Consider the following 20,183-nt stretch of genomic DNA (forward strand, 5'->3'; position numbering starts at 1 on the left):
CGACTTGGCGAACAAGATGGGTTGATTGAGTAATTCTAGAAGATGGTCAAGGGTATAATCGACATATTACGCTACAATAAGGACTAATGTTTTGAAATTACTATTTTTTAAAGTAGGAGGGCGAAGTTAGAGAAATGGTAAAAGTTAGGGGTTTATTTGTGAATTGGAAAGGAACCTCTCGTTTTCTTCTCTCTCCCGCTTCTTGCTGAGTCGCCGACCTCTGAGAAGAATAAGGTCTAACAATGGAACTCTGAGATTGTTCCCTTAGCTTCTAATTATATAAAACTATTTGATTGAATTTCTCATTTTGTCTGTCTCCTCGTCGATTTCAAAAGGAGTTTATTTTCAAAGCAAATGAAAGGTGTCGTGATTCTACTTGAGCTGTGTTGATCATGGTGAACAAGGGGTAGACAAAGGTACTCTGTTCTTCGTTCCAATAGCTTCAAAGATTTAAAAATGGCGTATTCAGCTGTTCTTGGGATTCGAAAGGTTTCAGCTTTGGGGATTTCTCGTGTTCTTCAAGGTTGAGGCATCAAATACACTTTATGCTCTGTTTTTTTTCTCTTTCTCGTTTGGTTTCGAAAAATTACAGGGAATAGACATAGTTGAGTCCAGATTATAAGTGATTTTAGAAAGGAATGACTAGAAAAGTTGAAAACTTTTAAATTGGAAGTTCGCAATATCTGACCTTTATGAGCTCTCTATCTACACTCGTTTCTGTGTAGTGTTTTGAAGAAGATTAAAGTTAGATTGGTTATGTTGTATCTTATTTTGGCTTCGTGTTGCCAAATGTTTCAGCTGATAAGGGAAGTTTGTGGCGGTTTCAATTGGAATCTGAGTTTGGTGTGTCTTTGAGATTAGACTTCTTGACTAGGAACTACAGAAAGAACTCTGGACCCCCAAAGTTCGACTTCACTGGCACCGAAGCCACCTCAAAGTTCGATTTCACTGATCTCACGTAAGACCTAAACTTCTTGTAGATTCATTGTTTGATAAGACATGGATATTATGTTAGTTCCCCAATTCTTGTTTGCAGTTTCATTGTTTAGATCTTAACCATGCTTATAATTTGTTGTTGTGGAGATACAATAAGTAAATGGGGTAATTGTTTTATATTCATGCCATAACCTTGAATTTTAGATGTCCTCATACATGGTATCCTATTGCTCGGAAGAAGAAGCGTAAGGTCATTCTACATGTTGGCCCGACAAACAGCGGGAAGACATATAGGGCCCTTAAGCACCTTGAGAAGAGTTCTTCAGGTATGCCTTAGAAGGTGACTACTAAACCTTTTGTTTTTTGAGAAGCCATTTCTTGAATTGTGTAAGATTTGCTTCTTTCACTTGAAGGTGTATACTGTGGTCCGTTAAGATTGTTGGCATGGGAGGTAGCTAAACGTTTAAACAAAGCAAATGTTCCATGTGATTTGATCACGGGACAAGAGAAAGAGTTAAAGGAAGGGGCAACACACAAAGCTGTGACAGTTGAAATGGCTGATGTTACATCGGTCTACGATTGTGCCATCATTGACGAAATTCAGGCTAGTCTTGCTTGATGTTGGCTAAAGAAATTGACAATAGCTGTTTGTTTTCTTATTCTCCTCCTTTCTTTCCCTAATTTCAGATGGTGGGATGTACACAAAGGGGTTTTGCATTTACTCGTGCTCTACTTGGAATCGCGGCTGATGAGCTACATTTATGTGGTGATCCTGCTGTCGTACCTCTTGTTGAAGATATACTGAAAGTAACTGGAGATGATGTCGAGGTAGCATGTTTATGATAGCTAGAGTACCTCTTTCTTTTCTAATCCTTTATTATCTATATTTAAGACACCCTTGATGTAATCACAACCTCTTGGTTCCTTTTATTTTGTATAAAGGTTCATACATATGAGAGGCTTTCACCATTAGTCCCTTTGAAGGAGCCTGTTTCATCAGTTTCCAGTATTAAAACTGGGGATTGTCTTGTCACCTTTTCCCGAAAAGATATATATGCATATAAGGTTCGCTGTTATTTATCTTGTTCTCTCTTCCTGTATTTTGCATTTTCCTTCTTGAGTTTGCTGCCAGAAAGAAAAGAAAAAAATACATTTTGGCATCATATTATATGCATAATAGCTCTATCCTAGCCTCATGAGTATTGAATATTATTCTTTTGCCTTAATGTGCATAGTATATTCTGTACTCTTATTTTTGTCTTCTTCTTTTGTTCCTTTTCATAGAAAATAATTGAACGTGCCGGGACGCATCTTTGCTCTGTGGTTTATGGTTCGTTGCCTCCAGAGACTCGCACTGCACAGGTTTGAGTTCCTTACTGTTTTGGCTCTAGGCTTAACTGGATGTCTAAGTATATCTCTTCTGTTTCCCCAATTGAAATGCTTTAAAATCTGTAGGCAACAAGGTTTAATGACGAGACCAATGACTTTGATGTTCTTGTTGCTAGCGATGCGATTGGCATGGGTCTTAATTTGAATATTTCAAGGATTATCTTCTCGACCCTTCAAAAATATGATGGTACTGGGACGAGAGACCTAACAGTATCTGAGATTAAACAAATTGCAGGTATATTTCAACAAATACACCAATTAAATCTTCAAGACTGATGGTATGACCTTTCTAATGTTCTCATGGTCCTGTGTAGGGAGAGCTGGCAGATTCCAGTCAAAGTTCCCTACTGGTGAAGTAACTTGTTTGCACAAAGAAGATCTTCCGTTGCTCCATGCTTCTCTCAAGTCTCCGTCACCTCTTCTTGAGGTAATTTTATAGCATTAGCTTAGTTTTCTACATTTTTTTTCCTTTTTGTCTAAGTTTGCACAAACCTTCTGTCATGCAGCGTGCTGGACTATTTCCAACATTTGACCTCCTGTGTAGGTATTCCCTAGCACACCCTAAAGACGGGTTGTACCAGATATTGGTAATATACATTCTTTCGTTTGTTTCTTTTGGTTCTTTTGAGTGGTTCTGAAATCATGGCTCATTAACTTTGGCAGGAACACTTTGTTGAAAATGCGAAGCTGTCTTCAAACTACTTTATCTCTAATGTCGATGATATGATGGTAAAGCTCAGCTATGATGAAGTTTTCTTCAGACATCAGAAAGAGAATGTTTTCTTAACACATATCTTGGTCTTGATTTTCAGAAAGTTGCCGCTATTGTTGATGAATTACCCCTTGGATTGCAAGAGAAATACCTTTTCGTGGTCAGGTAATAGCAAAATTAACAAATTTTCTTCTTTTCTTGTTTTCTGCACCCCAAAAAGTTCAAACAAATACAAGCTTTGACTGATCTAACGTTTCTTGTGTGCAGTCCAGTTGATGTAAATGACGAAATTTCAGGTCAGGGCCTTGCACAAGTAATAAGCCTAGACGCTCTTATCATTTTTCTTTTGAGTTATCAATAATGACATGGTTGTATGCAAAACAATTGTTCATATTTACTTTTTTTCTTTGTACATCAGTTTGCTCAAAACTTCTCAAAGACAGGTGTTGTGAGGCTCCGTGAGATACTTGCAGCCGACAGAGTTAAAGTTCCCAAAACACCAACAGAACTCAAGGAGCTTGAATCCATTCACAAGGTAACATCTTTCTTTTCCTTTGTGAGAAGTGATGAAAGGAACAATATGTATTTTATTCAAGAACTCAGGAACCTTCAAAGCTTATATGCAGTAGTGCAATAGATGGGATTAATTTCATTTCGATCTTAATTGTTCATTAACCAAAATCAAGAGAAGAATTTGGATTTTGTTAGTTTAACTAAAAGACGACTGAACAGGTTTTGGATCTGTACGTATGGTTAAGCTTAAGGCTAGAGGATTCTTTCCCTGACCGCGAAGTAGCAGCTTCGCAAAAGTCAATCTGCAATTTGTAAGTAGCTTGCTTAGCAAACAGCATTGTCTTTCCTTTGCTTTGCTCCACTTTCTGATCCAAATTAACACTGAATTCTACAGATTGATTGAGCAATTCTTAGAGGGAAACAGATTAAACTCTCCTACCCGTGTCTCACGATATCTAAGGCGGCAAAAATTCTGAGTATGTACTTCAAGTTTGGTTGGACAATTTTCATGTTCTGATCGTTGGTTTGGCCACTAAGGAAAAAGTAAAGACAAGTGATTGTGCCACAAGATCGTAACACTACTTAATAAAGGAACATTCAAAAGTTGTCATGTGTTTTTATTTGTCATTTAACAGTAGATAAACCATTTGATTTATTTGTTTATTTTATCATTTTGTTGAAGCAGTGACATGCTTTGAGATGTAAAAAATGCATTAACATATATGATTTATATCACATATTCACATGCTTTACATAATATTGTTTTTATTTAATATCTGAAGTCATTTTGTCACATGAATCAGTTTTTTGGTCAACATAAATCAGTTTTTTGGTCAACATGAATCTGTTTATTTTGTTGAATTAGATGATGAAATAATTTTACTTCAACTCTAACTACTCCAAAATCAGTTATTTTTTTTCCAAATTCTCATGAGTATTCAAAAGCATATTCTCTGTGTTAACGTCACGATGCACGATATTCTCTTGATGCAAAACAGATTATCCGCATAACTAATAACAAGAAGAGGTTTTCTTGTACAAATTTTGAAAAAAAGTTAGTAGTGTAAGATGTCTAGTTAATTTCTATCGGGGAGATCAAGAGTGAGTTTGATAACAACTTTTAAAGCGATTTTTGTGTAGAAGGTTTAGTTATAGTTATGATAACAAACATTGTTCATGCTTAAGCATGCATCAGAATCATCATCATCATTTAGTTATGCTTATGGATATTAATTCTTATGTTTTATGTTATGTATTGCTACTATGTTTGATTTTTGGATATTTATTACAATTAGTTCTTATGGATATTTATTACTATTAATTCTTATGTTTTATGTTATGTATGGCTACTAAGTTTTATTACTATTAATTGTTTTGGAAAGTAATAGTATATTATAGAAAATTAAAAGTAATAATATAGAAAATAAAAATTCATCTTTCAATTCAAATTTTATGAAGAGAAATAATAAAAATGAAAATAGGATTTCCATAGGCATGTCTGGACATAATCTTTATTGGACATTGACACATTATAGACCGACGTTCACTATGGACCGTCCATATATAGCTCATAAATATACTTTTCCAACTGGACATGTCCAATACTCGGTGGACAGACCAATTGACACTTCTACTCGTGACTCCAACCATAAGATTGAAAACTTTATTAATACGTGTTCCTGAGTGTTCAATATACGTAACATCAATGTCTCGGGAACCCACGAAAGTCGAAGAATAATTGGAATTGGACGTTTTCAAAAAAAAAAAAAAGTTAGATGTAAAACCTTATCGAATACCTTGTAAATTAAAAACAAGATGATAATGCTTTTTAAACAAAAACTCTATTTAATTATATAAGTTTAAAACAATTTTGATACAATAAACCGTAAATTCGATTCTTACATGACATATATCAGTTATACAAAAGAAGTTGTATGATAACTACTCACTACAATATTCAGAAGAAGAAGAACAACAACATTAGCTCACCATTTTCAAGCTGCATTCTACACCAAAAACTCGCATACACAATTTTATTCGTTTGCTATTTATAAGTAAATAGATTTTAGTATATTGATAGCTGAAAAATTTCAAGATCAGAAATGACACTCATAAGGATTCTCTCTTTGACATCTGCAGTAATGTTCGTCCTTAGATGTATTCGAATCTTTTTTAACATCGTTACAGGAACATTGAAGAACACGTTGTTTTATCTTGGCTTCCACATTTTTGAAGCAATTCTTCTTTCCGTGAAAACCACATTTTCCAGTAAATAGGATCTCACTCCAACAGTCTTGTGGAGGTGCCCCAGCTTCCGCTTCTAATTTGTGTAATCAATCAAAGTTTTGGTTATAGAGAGATATAAGAAATATTAGAATATAATACCATAGTTTTAAATTATTTCATATTCTACGTACGTACCTTCAACATAGCTTAGAATCATACCGATGAAAACACAAGAAACCATAATCAAAGTAGTACACCTCATGCTTTCCAAACTGATGTATGATCTTTATTTTGATGTGGTCACTTGTCACTTGTGAACACTAGCTCGTCGTATATGAAGAAGGCATCCATAACACAGGGGCTATACTAACTACATCAAATTAACTTTTCCGATAGATTAGAGAAAAATAAGGTTGAGCTAAGTCAACATTGTCGGTAGAATCGGCTTCCCATTTTTAGAAACATAATTTTTACTATAATTCACTCTTTTTTTTCGATTTTTCGGTATTATATTTGTTTTGTTATATATATACATGGTTATATTTTTGTACGTCAAATATGGAATTTGAAGTTTCAAAAGAAAATATATAATTATGTGACTTTGAAATTTAATCGTTGTTGGTTTTACCTTTGATGTTTCAAACGAAATGTGTTCTTGAAATAGTAGAAAACTAAAGGTAAAGCCAACAAAACTTCTTCTCTACAAAACGTAAGAAGAAAACTTATCATTCTAATTTTCCTTTAAACTATAAATTTTTAATAGTAATATATACTCTCGTTTTTGCTATAATTTAATATCATCTTCTCTTGTAATAGAAAAAGAGAAGTTTCTGTTAAAGCTATTAAAGAACTTGCGAAACTAATAACGATGAGTTGCTGTAGGCTGTAGCTAGTGTCTTTTTGGACATTCCGTACAAAGCCATGTTATGTTCGATTCGCTTTGGTAAATCATGCAAAAAAAAAAACAAAACTATTCACAATCTTGAGTATTCACAAGTCACAACGAATAGTGTTGAAAGACGTTTCTTAGAGAAGAATTAAGATAAAAATGGCATTCGGTTTTAATGTCGATAAAAAAACAAGACAAGACAACCAAAATATAAGTAGAAAGTGAAAATTCAAGGTCCACGAGGAGCAAAGCAGAAACATCCCGGACTCTGATCTTCAGGTATCATTCCCCCACCTTTACTAGTATCAATATCTTCAAGCCTACTCACTACATCCTTCATCTCCGGTCTGTTCTGCGGATTCGCATCCCAACATGTCTTCATTATGCTAGCCAATGCCGTCGGACAGCATCTCGGTATCTCCGGTCTCAGATTCTTTTGGACAGAACAGAAAAAAATCTCAGATTCTCAGATTCTTGACATTACGTAAGAAAAAAGGAAACTGGATAGGGTTTTCACAGATCAAAACTTACATGTAAGACAACCGCGGAAGAGACATCGACAAAGCTAAGATAGGGATAAGGCATATCGCAGCAGTAGATTTCCCATAAACATATCCCAAAGCTGTAAACATCGCACCTTCTGTTGTATGGCTTACCATCAATGACCTAATTAAGGAGAACAATGAGTTTTTAGACTATTCTGTTTTGAAAACAGAGAAAAGACAAGTTTTAGTTTGACATACCTCAGGAGCCATGTATCCAAGAGTACCGGTTTCTCCTGTCATGTCTTTTGGATTAAGAGCTTCCACTCGCGCTACTCCAAAATCAGCTATTTTCAAATTCTTGTGAGCATCCAATAGCATATTCTCTGTTTTCACATCGCGATGCACAATCTTCTCTGAGTGCAAATAGCTTAGCCTGCAAAACAATATTAACAATAAAGAGGTTTTCTCGAACATAGTTTTCAAAAGGAGTAGTAATGTCATAAGGCTAGTTACCCTCGGGCGAGATCAAGAGCGAGTTTGATAACAGCTTTGAAAGCGAGTTTCTTCTTCTTATGACGAATCAAGTGTTGCTTCAGCGTACCACCAGAGAGATACTCCACAACCACACAACACGCTTGTTGAGGGAACGAGTATTTTGAATCAGCTGATGGTATTTTAAGATTCGTTGTTCCCATTGACGCTCCAACAAACTGGTTCATTTTTAAGATATCAATACTCACTCAATTGTAAGAACTAACTATAATTAAATAACTAATGAACCAACCTTTGTGACATTTGGATGGTTGAGTTTGTGCCAAACAGAGACCTCTTGACGGAACAAAGCTCGGTTTGTAGCGGTCTTGGTCGATGATTCATCTTCCCAATCAAGCACCTTCACTGCAATTACATAGACAACCACCAAACAAGGTCACAAATCTCTATAATGGACACATAAGACAATATCATCAAAGTTTTTTGATCTAATTGTTACCTGCAACATCTTGTCCATCATAAGTGCCTTTGTAGACAGTACCATAAGTACCACGAGCAATAACATTACTTGTTTCCAACTTAGCCAAATCAATCTCCCATTCTTCCTTAGCTTTAGGATTGGCCTCAAGATTCCTCGACCAAACCCTACTCAGATGTTTCTCAAGCTGTCTATCTAAACTCTTCAAATCAATCTTATCAGCTCGAAAGATCTTGTCTTTCTTGATGTTACTCCCATCTTCTTCTGACTTCTTGTCCATGTCTTAGAATCCGAAACCAAATCTTTTTCAACAAGGCAAATCAAATCACACAACTTTCAAAAAAACCAAGATTCTGACTCAAAGCTTCAATCTTTTCATCATCATCATGAAATCAAGTTTTTCTTTTTTCTTTTTTCAGATTACTAATGAATTGAAACCACAAAGAAGTTATAGATTTCTAGGTTAAACAATGAAAGCAGTCTAGATTTTTTTTATAAGAAACTATGAATCACACCAAACTTATCAAAGATCATGCAACAATGCTCTAAAAAACCAACAAGGAATGAAACTTTCAATAGTTGTGAAGCGTGAGAAAATCTAAACTTTGACAAATAAGAAAAAGTAAACCTTAAGAAAACGACTCGTTAACCACTAATATATATTAAGGTCAAATATTCTCAATTTAACATATTAAAAAGACAAAACCAAACGTCAGATGTATGATCAACTAGGACATGCAGAAGAAACAAACACGCAAACAAGGTTTGGTCTAACTCAAAATCAATGGGGGGCAAGAAGAGAGAACGAAAGAGAAGGTTTTTGATGGTGGGTTTTGGATTACAGAGCCGAGAGAGAAACAGAGGATTGTTTTCTCAAAAGATCTCTTCTCTTATTTTTGTTTGTATGGATGAAAAAGAGAGAAACAACTCAATGAGGGACTTAGGAAACGACGGAAGAGAGATGGAGAGTTAAAGACGGAAGCGAAGCTGTTTCTTTTAGGCTAGTTTTAAGGATACGTTTTTTTATCAGATAATTTATAGAAAAAAAATCATCAAAATATATCTTTTTCGTTTTGGGATTTATCTGGAAATTAAATATTACAAAACAAAAAAATAAGGTTAAATTATTTTTCAAAATTAAAGGGAAAATATATATATATATATATATATATATATATATATATATATATATATATATATATATTGATGACTTTGAATCGTTCCCATTCCCATCTAAAAAAGGTCATATCCAAAAACCGAATTAAAATTGAAAAAAATTGATGTATTGTTTGCAAATTTTCATTGTGAATTAATTATTTTTTTGGTAGTTTATAAGAATATTAAATCTTTGGTAATATTTTGTATGTTTCCAAGTATATCGTGGAAGATATTGTAGTGTATATCCATTATTTAATAATGTACTTATCTATTTTATCTTTATGTATTTAAAAATAGAGTTAATGTTTTATATCTTCTGTTTTTGTAATATTGTAACCTTTTCTGTATATAATTTACAAAAATATTGACATGTGTTATCTTATTACAAAAATAATGTATATCTTATTATATAATTCGGATTTGGTAAGAAATAAAATATCATTATCCCTTTTAACAAAATTTTTTTTTATAAATAGTTTTCTTTTAAATTGAATAAAGTTTGTATGCAAATGTAAAGCACAATTGTTATCAATGTTAAGGCTTTGTTAATAGACTTACAAACTGAAATCTTAAGGCCCAATTACATATTATATTTTAGTAATTGCAAGAATGGCCCAATTTAAGACCCAAACTACTTTTTTTTTTTTTTGGTCAAAGACCCAAATTACTTAACCTGTGTTTTTACTAATCGTCGGCTGAATTGCACCATCTTACTAGAACAATTTCTTTTAAATTTGTTCTTCTTAGTTGAAATACAATCCAAAACACAAAGATTGATTTGAATGAGTCCGATTCAAGATCATATCAAACTTCAAACCCAAACCTTAAAATATCTACTTTTTGTGTCGCATTATTTATACTAAAAGCTTACAAAAAGTCAATAACATGTTTAGACTTATAAACTTATAGGTGGCCTAAGAACATTTAATAGACAAGAACACACTTATTTAGTTGCTACTGTCTTTGACTAAATCATGTCAAAGCTTTACCATTCATCAAATCTACACATAATACATGTAGAAAACCATAGTCTCCTTAATAATCCTACTCTATCTTACAAAAGTAATCCACATATCATTCATCTCCACCATTTAATCTTGCATTGAGCAAGTTAGCTCTCCACTTTACTTCAAAAAGTGACTATAGTAATAATTAAACCCAAAAGTCTATAGATAACTTCCACTTATCCGGTTATGAGTGAAAGTATTATTTCTTAAAGATCCAAAGTTGAAATCGGGCTGGATGCATGAGAAGGTATACACACTTAAACATTCTCAGCTTCAGACACTAGTTCATTAGAAAACATATATATATTATCATCTTGAAAGCTTAAATGTAACATCTCCTTTATTATAAGATGGTTTTGTTATTTCTTCAAGGAGCCAGAGAAAAAAAAAAAAAAAAAGATATATATCGGCGTGGCTCCACTTTATTAAACTGTTGGAACTAAGATATTGACATGAAAAAAGGAAAAGTTGAAATGCATCTTGGTTTGTGAGCACATAAGTCAAAAGATCTGCGTACCAACTTTTATGTACTTAAAGAAAAAGGGTTATAGAGAGAGACTTGCAAAGTCCAAGGTCAGCCCCAAAAATATCAAATTACACAATAATTCATTCACTTGAATCTAAACAGGAATGGACAAAAATTATTATTACGAAAAATGCTACCAAAATGTCAACTAAGTACCAAACTTATTTAAATCTGACATACGTAGAAAAATTGGCTCAAAAATCTTGATTGAGTAAATTGTTATAGTAAGTTTCTCGGTTTTCAGACAATTAAGTAAAACAAAAACATTACATAAACATCTCAATTAGCTTGATTCAGACGTTCAAGTGTGCCAATCATCTCACACTTGTCTCCAATCCGACAAGCAATATATTGCCAACGCAAAACACAATCCAATTGTTGTATTTGAGCTTGCCTAGTAGATATACTTATAACGGATGTGAGGCGTCGTAGATGTTACTCGACCATGTAATTAGAGTTTTGAGTGTCATACACACTCCAAGTCCGTCAAAAACAAAAATTCTTTGGTAGGTTGTTCAACGCTCCATAGCAAAGATTTACAACCCAACCGGAGCCTCTAGCTATCGTGGTAAAAGATCTCAGCTGAAGTACCCGCCATCGCGAATTCGAACCCCGGCCACTGCTAATATCACATATGGGCTGTAGCACTTTAGGAAGCGACACGTATAGTGTTTTTAGGCCGCTCACATAACTAGTCTAAACGCAAACGTTGGGATAGATGAGTTAAAAAAATATATTTACAACCTGAAATAAAGTTTATTTATATATATACAAGTATTTTCGTTTTTGCATAGTAAAAAAATGCAAATAATCCAGACTCAATAAAGGAGTCTATATATGTCTAATCAAAAAATTTAGTTCAAGTCCAACATATATATGTTTGACCATCAAGCAATCAACATGTAGCTCTCCCATTAGCTCTTTATGAAATGACTATTGAATAATCTGCGGTCTAGAGTAGACATGCATACTACGTATAAACCAGGCACTAGTGTTATCTTTTAATAATCATTAAGTGAAATTATGTAAAATTAGACAAAGGATTCATGCAGATGATTAGAGAAAGGAGGAAATATAATGATTCACAATACAAACATATAAGAGCTAAATAATGACTTTGGTACGTTTGTCCTTTCCTTATGGTCATTTTCTGAGAAGCATTAAGAGAGGATCTTGACTTAATAATCAAAAATGTAATTAATTATTCATTTTTGTAGTCTTTCTTATTCTTTTACTAATCTGCCACTAAGTATCAAGCAAGCTGACATCCACTAAAAGTTCAACTAACAATGATATCTAAAGACTCAAAATGTATCTAATTTTAATATGTTATATCTAAGTTATCTTACAAAACGAATGATATATTTGTTAATGTGTTTGATGTCACGTGATTTTTGCAGTCGGCATGTTTGGTCGACACTATGATTTTAGCATGGAGCTTCTTTATGCCAGAAGAATGTGCCTTTTTTTTTACTTTTCTCCATATACATTTATATCTACATATGTATTACTTTGGGTACTTTAGTTTACTTTATTTTTCCGTATTTTTTTAAATTATTCTCTCCATTTTCCATATTATTTTTCCTATCTTTACGGTCTTATTGTTTTTATTTTAATTTTTCTTTGGTGTCTTTATTATCGCATTTTGCATTGCATGGATTTTGTAGCAATCTGGATCATTGCATGAGTACGAACGAGGATTGACTTATAGTGATGAATAATTAGGAGTTTCACAATCATTTTACAAATTAAAACCAAATCTTTGTTTGCGGGAACGTGCATGGATTACAATTTACTGATTAGTCTCCAGAGACTCCAATATTAATACATACACACGTATAAAATATTTTTTAAAAGGAGAAAAAGAAATAACACAACCGAGTGGTTTGGCCTGGCCACAAAGCCACTAAATAGTTGAGATCTATATATAATATATACATATAGCTAGCTAGCACTCATTTTCAAGTTGTGTGACATCTATAAAGATTGGGGTTAAACCTACATATCCTATCAATAGACGTTAGTAAATACGTCTTATCACTTATGTGAGATCCCATGAACAAAAATAAATCAATATACGACTCTAGATCTCATAGGAAATGAATGATTTTTTTCCAATAATTATAGTTAATTAAAGTCCATATCCGCATGTCAGGTCTGAACTCTGAACTGTAACATACACTGTAAACTTAGATTATTAAGTGTTTTTGATGGTGAGTTAATTAGGTTCTCAAGACTGCAAAGGTAGGTCGCATGAGGTTTAAAATAATAAAAAATGTCCCTATCACAATTACATCAAAATGTAATAACCAAAACCATATATAACGTACAACATTCCTACTTTAAAACCAACAAACACATATGCCAATAACACGTTTTTCAACATTCCTACTTCAGACCAACAAACACGTATGTAAAAAAAAAAAACACATTTCAATTCTCATAAATGTGAATATAACTTTATGACCTTACCAAAATGCCGTAATACCAGCAAACCCTTATAGAGTGTTTCAATTTTCTTGATGGGCAGTCAATAAACTTACTGATCAAAGAAGACATATATTACTGATAGAAAAATACGGTTACAAGGTAGATAGCCTAATTTTACATAGATTAATATTATGAAGAAAAAAAAATCTTATCTCAGATTAAATAATACATTAGTAGGACAATACTTTTAGGTTAATTAGTATATTAGTCGGATAGTTTTCGGATTGAATCGCTTTTTATTTACTATTTACAAATTATGTCTATACAAAGAAGAAAACTGTCGTAGACTAAATATAGACTATCTTTACATACACATAGAGTTGGTATGCAGCTGTTTGTTGTCTGTCCTAAAAATAAAATAGATAAACTCGATGACGAATTTGCCCACTTCAACCGCAGTTACCATTCGTGTCCTAAGAGCATCTCCAAAAGGAGATGCCTATTTTGGGGTGTTAAACATTTTTTTTATTAAATTTAATGATTAATTTGAATTTGTGAAATTTTTAAAGAATAATTAATTTTCTTCCTCCAATGGTGAACTCTATAAGAGGTTTTAAAAAATAAATATTTTTCTTACAAAAAATATTAAAAACCAAAATTATATTACATTACATGGATACAAAACATACAAAATATACATATTGAATTAAACATACACTCAAAATATAACAATAAACATATTTTTACAAAAAAAACTCTTGCCCTTCCCCATTCCTCTAAAATATAATTTTCTCACTTCTTTTGCCTTAATTTTTTTCTTTTTACAACAGCCCGAATCTATACAAAAAAAAAATCCACTAATATAGGAAAAAAAAAATCAGCCTCTTTGACATAATGTCAAACACGTAGACAGCATCAAGAAAAAAAAATGAAAAAAAAGTTCAACCATTGCTAACCAATAGCAAAGCTCCACGTGGCGTTAAGCATCACCCCTTAAACAGTTTCAATAAGGATCGCTCCTTATTATTTAATCACATTATGATTTATTTTTAACCCACAAAATATTAAGAATCTCTAAAAAATTTGCTAACCACCTCCCTTTGGAGATGGTCTAAATAGTACTAAGGAATCATTAGTAGGATAATAATTGTCGATTGGAAGAGGAGCTCCTCTATTTCTCATCTTCTACTAAATTAGTAACTATCTTGTTAATTACCACACCATGTTTTAACAAATAAATGCCAAAATTAGACTATACAATAGCATAATACATTATTCAATCATGATGTAATCGAACAAAATTTTACTAGGCCGGTTTGGTTCGACGTGTGTGTTCGTTCTCTTACAACAATGCAAAGAGCAAGAGAACTGGGTTACAAGTCCACGTAGTTCGCGCGCGACCACCGTTACTCTCGAAGCTTAGTTTTAGTCAACCAACAACATCCACCCACGTGTCTAATCTCTCTATCCATCAGAACCCACTGATCTCACAAAGCGCACCGTAACAAGGCTAAACCCAAATGCACAGGAACATCCCCTTTCTCCACCACTTTCCCGCCCAAATGTCACAAAACGCCTAGCTGTCATTTTCGTTGATTCCGAAAGTACCCATGGGACAACATGGTGGTTCAAGGATAAGGACATGGATATAATTGTCAATTCAGGTAATAAAAATCACGTCGTAACAACAACAACAACACAAAACGTAACCCCACCGGCGATTTTGTTATTAAATGTGTATTTTTCTTAAGTCTCTTTAAAACTTTAAAGGCGTTCACGGGGAAGACATGTTTTTTTTTTTGGCTATTTATTAATAGTGGTGGTGCAAAACAATTAAAAAGACATACATATATACTACACTACATAGCTCGGCTCTATATATATATATATGTATTTTTATAAACCTAACTCTTTGAGTTGAATTATTGTGTGAATGTGAATATTTGTAGTGTAAATTAAAATGATAATATAAGAATTTGTACAGGGTAACTTGATGAGCTATAATGATCATCATCACATTTAATAACAAGTCTGGTATTCACAAATTATACTAATAAAACAAAATAGAATGCATATGCAATCATGTATTATTTGTTAGTCAAACAGAATGGTAGAAGAAGGTTTATGAGTTATGACAAGAAAAGACAATTATTTATGCAATAATGTTCTTATAGAACTATAGAGCGTTATTAGTCATTAATTATTAGTAAAATGAATAAATTTGACCAAAAAGAGCTGCCTCGTGATTAGCAGATTAGTTCAGTGGATCTTTATTTCTTTTTTTTTTTCTTTCTTTGACAGTGGATAATTCTCTTCTTCCCAATACGAATTAAGCCTTATAATGTGCTGCTCTCTCCTCCTTTTAACTCATCCTCTCTGTCAGTCACAGTCTTTTTTTCTTTTAATTAATTATCAATTCATATACGAATCATCCTCTGATAAACGTGCATGACTTATTTCGGGTAAAAGCCTTTTATTGTTACCAAATCCAGTACTTATAATATACGCCTACAGGTGAGATAAAAATATTACGCGTGCATGACTTTATAATGTATGGTATTATTTGGTTTTTTCCTGCATGACTATAAGTTATAGTCTTTGTAACGAAAACTATAATACTTTTTATAAAAAAAAAAAAAAAAACAAAGACTTGTTCTTTATTAGTGGCAATTTGCATTGTAAATTACCGATTAAAAGAGATTTTTTTATAAAAAAATATATTGCATGGAAACAAAAGAGAAGCAGCGGCAGCAGTGAATAAATAGAATAGAACTCTGCAACTAATTTTCCACAATTCCTTAGTATTTTATTAAAATGATCTTTCCAATAAATAAAAAAAGGAAAAAGAAAAGAATTAAGAAATAGAAAATGGTGTCCGTTACTTTTAATAAAAGGGTTTTTAGGAATCGAGAGAGTGAGAGTATATTTATTTTAGTTGGGGGGATACAAGTTAGATTGCAGACAAAAGCAAAGCATCAAAGAGATTCATTATTCACTTATACAGATATACATATATATATATATTAGATAAAGACACTTGTTGTATAAAAATACAGAGAAAGAGAGACAGGTGTTAGGGCAAAAGTAGAGAAAGAGAGTGGTGGGTCTGTTTTCTGACAATAGTCCCCATTTCCCGCCTTTGCTCTTGTTTGAAATATCTCTCTCTTCCTCTTCCTAACTTCATCTTCTTCCACTTAATAATAAGTCATACCAAGAGAGAGAGAGAGAGAAAGATAAAGTTTCACCGGAGATAAGAAAGAGAGAGTGTGTGACACTGTGTGTGTGTGTGTGGATGTGATTTTTTGTTCTTTGTTTTGTGTGTTTGGAAAATGGATACGCCTCAGAAGAGTATTCCCCAGATCGGAACTCCTATCTCCAAATCTAGATTTGAGGTTTCTTTTTCTTCTTTCTTTAAAACAGTATCAGAGTTTTGGTCAATGTTCTCTGTTTTTTTTTTCTTTATTAAATGTTATTGCTGTGTTTCGTGGTATTCCTATGGTGACAATTCTCAAATTTTGGTGCCCATCTTTGAAATTTTTAATTTTGTTGTTGTTATGAAAATCCAGATTCATAGGTCTAGTGCACTATTTTGTTCAATTCATTGTTTTACAAAGAAAAAAAAAATTACTTTGGCTTGACTGAAAAAAAAAAAAAAAAAAAAAATTACTTGGTTTTGAGTTTTGTGTTTGAAGTCAATGCAGTTAGTTCAAAGACACGACACAACTGTTAAGTGTTAACTGGTTGTTAGATTTGTTTGACTTTGACGGTTTCAGTTTTGTTCACGTTTAACACACTCAAGTCTTAATTGTCATCATCACTTTAATTTTCTCCAATTCACTACTTTAATTTGTTTCTGTCCTGTTTCTTGAGATTCTTAAATTGGAATCTGTGATATTCCCTCTTTACCTTAATCTCAGTACGAAAATAAACTTAAGCAGCTTTTTGATTTGTTGTACTTTTACGTTTTCAGTTGTTCAAATTTCACAGTGAAGTGTTCCAATCCAATACAATTAGGAATCTGTTCTGTTTATTGAGATTCTTAATTTGGAATCTGTGACCTTAATTACGATTCTAATTCTCCCCTCTTGTATTGTGTTGTCTGAAAAATGCAGGATTCACCAGTGTTCAACTACATAAACAGTTTGTCTCCAATAAGACCAGTCAAATCAATCCAAAACCCTCACCAGTTCAGCTCTTTGAATTTCACTTCCCCTCCTTCTGTTTTCACCTCACCACACCTTACTTCTTCTCACAAAGAGTCCAGATTCTTCAAAACTCACATCTCTTCTTCTCATCCTACCGATCCCGTGGACTCCCGAGAAGACGAGTCTACTTCTAATGAAGCAGTTTCATCAGAAGCAGAAGGTGTCAACATTGATGCTTCCAAGCCAGAGGAAGCTTCAACTGAAATGGTGCTACCACAAACGAGTCCTGGTAGTCCAGTTGCTTCACCGTGTGGTAGAGAGGCTACCGATCTTTCCCTTGTTCCATACGCTCCTAGTCAAGGAGGTAATGGTTCTTGTGAGGATGCAGGAATGGAGCTGCAGAAGATGTATGATAATGTCCAAGGGAAAACTGAAACTCCGGATTGGGAAAGTTTGATTTCAGATGCTTCTGAGTTGTTAATCTTTGACTCACCTGATGCTTCAGAGGCTTTTAGATGCTTTATGATGCAGAGAGCATCAACCTCCGAAGCACGTTTTAGCACTGGTGTGGGGATGCAAACAACGCAGCCCGATGCAAACAAGAAACCGGAGTCCTCAGATGCGATTCCTTATGAGGTAAACTCAGGAGTACATATCTCAATTGGTTTATCTTCAGTGTTTTATAATGATTACTGTCTCTGAAAGATTTGTTTTCTTGATGTCTGTTTTGTGTGTGATAGGCTGTTTCACTCTTGCACCGTGGTATAAGAAGACGCTGCTTGGACTTTGAGATGCCGGGGAATAAGCAAAATTTTGGTGAGAATAACACTGCGGCTTGTGAATCTTCGTCGAGATGTGTTGTACCGAGTATCGGTCTTCATCTCAATGCCATTGCAATGTCTTCAAAGGACTGTAAAACCAATGTAACCCATGATTACTCATGTTCTGGGAATATACAAGTGGGTTTACAAAGCTCCATCTCTAGTACATTGCAAGAACCTTTGGACCAAACAGAAATTGAAAGCCGGGAAGATGCAGATCAAGATGTTCCCGTTGAACCAGCCTTGCAAGAGTTGAATTTGAGCAGCCCTAAAAAAAAGAGGCAAGTTTTGTTTCTTTTGAGAATAACTACTCTGTGTAGTTTCCTTTTATCTCTGTCTAAATAACTGTTGTCTTGATAAACACGCAGGGTTAAGTTGGATTCAGGAGAAGGCGAGTCGTGTAAGCGGTGCAACTGCAAGAAGTCCAAGTGTTTGAAACTGTAAGCTCCAAACTTCACTTCTTTGATCTTTGGTTGTTCAAAAAAGTTTGGTGTTTTGAGTCTCTTGTTGTATGTATGCAGTTACTGTGAATGCTTTGCTGCTGGAGTCTATTGCATAGAGCCATGTTCATGTATAGACTGCTTCAACAAGCCTATTCATGAAGATACTGTATTGGCTACTCGCAAACAGATCGAATCTCGGAATCCACTTGCATTTGCTCCTAAAGTCATTAGGAACTCTGAGTCAGTTCTAGAAGCCGGGGTAGGATCTTTTTCCCCATCCTTTTATTCCTTTACATCAATCCATCTATCTTGATTGAAGTGATAATAATATTAAAAATGACAAACAGGATGATGCAAGCAAAACTCCAGCTTCTGCGCGCCATAAACGTGGCTGCAACTGCAAGAAATCAAACTGTCTGAAAAAATACTGCGAATGCTATCAGGTTTTTATTTTCCACCATCAATGTACTTCCAGTGGATCTTGACTTCCTCTGGTCTGATTTTTAATTTGGTCTGATGTTTCTTTAAAGGGTGGTGTGGGCTGTTCCATAAACTGTAGATGTGAAGGATGTAAGAATGCATTCGGCCGCAAAGATGGTTAGCTTCTCTGCCTCTGAGTTTGCATTACTAATAACTTTAAGTTCTCTTTCTGGTTCTGAGTCTACTTCATGTATATCTCAGGGTCTTCCAGTGTTGACATGGAAGCTGAACAAGACGAGGAAAATGAAACATCTGATAAAAGTAGAACAGCCAAAAGCCAACAGAATAGTGAGGTTTTAATGAGAAAGGAGTCCAGTTCTGGTCTACCTACAACACCGACTTACAGGTAAAATCTCAAATTTAAAAGGAGTTTTGATGTGAGTTTATATCACCTGACCAGCTCCATTTGTTTTTTTTTTTTTCAGACAAGAACTGGTGCAACTACCTTTCTCATCATCTAAAAACAGAATGCCTCCTCCGCAGTCTCTTCTTGGAGGTGGATCTTCTAATGGGATATATAACGGTCAATTCTTAAGAAGACCAGACATTAGTTTGAGTCAATCCCGCATCGAGAAGTCATTCGAGACAGTCACAGAGGATAGACCTGAAGAAATGCCTGAGATTCTCATCCATTCACCGATACCTAACATCAAGAGCGTGTCTCCCAACGGCAAGAGGGTTTCTCCTCCTCATATGGAATCATCTAGCTCAGGGTCAATCTTAGGGAGAAGAAGTGGCGGGAGGAAACTGATACTGCAGTCAATTCCGTCGTTTCCTTCTCTCACTCCCCAACACTGAAAGCATTTGGTTGGTGTATCTATGAAAATTCTTTGAATCTTTTTCAAGGTGAAAGATGATAAAAGTCAACTTCTAGTTGGTAGTAAGTTAGCACTTAGCACACTTTAAGTCTGTAGTCTAGTCTCTGTGTAATAAAGATGTCAATCCATCATGTTCTTGTAATATATAGGTTACTTCTTTTGAAGTTCTTGTCCGCTGAAGTAGAAGAGGTATCGAAACATATTGTGTCCGCTCTGATATCCGAGATTCTGCCAT

At 34.0% G+C, this 20,183-nt stretch overlaps 4 protein-coding genes across 6 annotated transcripts; 2 read left to right on the plus strand and 2 right to left on the minus strand.

Annotated features, from left to right (window-relative positions):
* The first annotated feature begins 77 nt into the window (after positions 1-77).
* LOC17878731 (DExH-box ATP-dependent RNA helicase DExH16, mitochondrial) lies at positions 78-4,307 on the plus strand. 3 transcript variants are annotated; one of them, XM_006283363.2, is made up of 17 exons: positions 78-234; positions 336-523; positions 799-958; positions 1,141-1,262; positions 1,350-1,540; positions 1,624-1,764; positions 1,879-2,001; positions 2,221-2,298; positions 2,392-2,560; positions 2,640-2,752; positions 2,832-2,912; positions 2,989-3,054; positions 3,138-3,202; positions 3,305-3,350; positions 3,456-3,572; positions 3,770-3,861; positions 3,945-4,307. In XM_006283363.2, the coding sequence occupies exons 2-17, from the start codon at positions 457-459 to the stop codon at positions 4,024-4,026; spliced, it is 1,713 nt and encodes a 570-aa protein (XP_006283425.1). In that variant the 5' UTR covers positions 78-234; positions 336-456; the 3' UTR covers positions 4,027-4,307. The 3 variants fall into 3 exon arrangements, 2 of the variants coding, with proteins under 2 accessions (XP_006283425.1, XP_023634428.1); XM_023778660.1 differs by having other exon boundaries at positions 78-523; XR_002832895.1 differs by lacking the exon at positions 3,945-4,307 and having other exon boundaries at positions 78-523; positions 3,305-3,333; positions 3,770-3,860.
* A 1,339-nt stretch (positions 4,308-5,646) lies between these two features.
* Positions 5,647-6,038, minus strand: LOC17880746 (defensin-like protein 232). Its single transcript, XM_006285954.1, has 2 exons — positions 5,972-6,038; positions 5,647-5,870 (listed from the first exon to the last, which is right to left on the minus strand). The coding sequence occupies exons 1-2, from the start codon at positions 6,036-6,038 to the stop codon at positions 5,647-5,649; spliced, it is 291 nt and encodes a 96-aa protein (XP_006286016.1).
* A 693-nt stretch (positions 6,039-6,731) lies between these two features.
* LOC17877757 (serine/threonine-protein kinase STY17) lies at positions 6,732-9,080 on the minus strand. The gene is made up of 6 exons (XM_006284956.2): positions 8,142-9,080; positions 7,935-8,047; positions 7,664-7,860; positions 7,409-7,583; positions 7,197-7,331; positions 6,732-7,098 (listed from the first exon to the last, which is right to left on the minus strand). The coding sequence occupies exons 1-6, from the start codon at positions 8,398-8,400 to the stop codon at positions 6,895-6,897; spliced, it is 1,083 nt and encodes a 360-aa protein (XP_006285018.1). The 5' UTR covers positions 8,401-9,080; the 3' UTR covers positions 6,732-6,894.
* A 7,409-nt stretch (positions 9,081-16,489) lies between these two features.
* LOC17879639 (protein tesmin/TSO1-like CXC 2) lies at positions 16,490-20,112 on the plus strand. Its single transcript, XM_006282452.2, has 9 exons — positions 16,490-16,633; positions 17,354-18,022; positions 18,127-18,488; positions 18,576-18,647; positions 18,729-18,909; positions 18,998-19,093; positions 19,181-19,247; positions 19,332-19,476; positions 19,556-20,112. The coding sequence occupies exons 1-9, from the start codon at positions 16,571-16,573 to the stop codon at positions 19,926-19,928; spliced, it is 2,028 nt and encodes a 675-aa protein (XP_006282514.1). The 5' UTR covers positions 16,490-16,570; the 3' UTR covers positions 19,929-20,112.
* The last annotated feature ends 71 nt before the right edge of the window (positions 20,113-20,183 follow it).

The sequence above is a fragment of the Capsella rubella genome, unplaced genomic scaffold, assembly GCF_000375325.1.
Source record: "Capsella rubella cultivar Monte Gargano unplaced genomic scaffold, Caprub1_0 scaffold_7, whole genome shotgun sequence".
Lineage (NCBI taxonomy): Eukaryota > Viridiplantae > Streptophyta > Magnoliopsida > Brassicales > Brassicaceae > Capsella > Capsella rubella.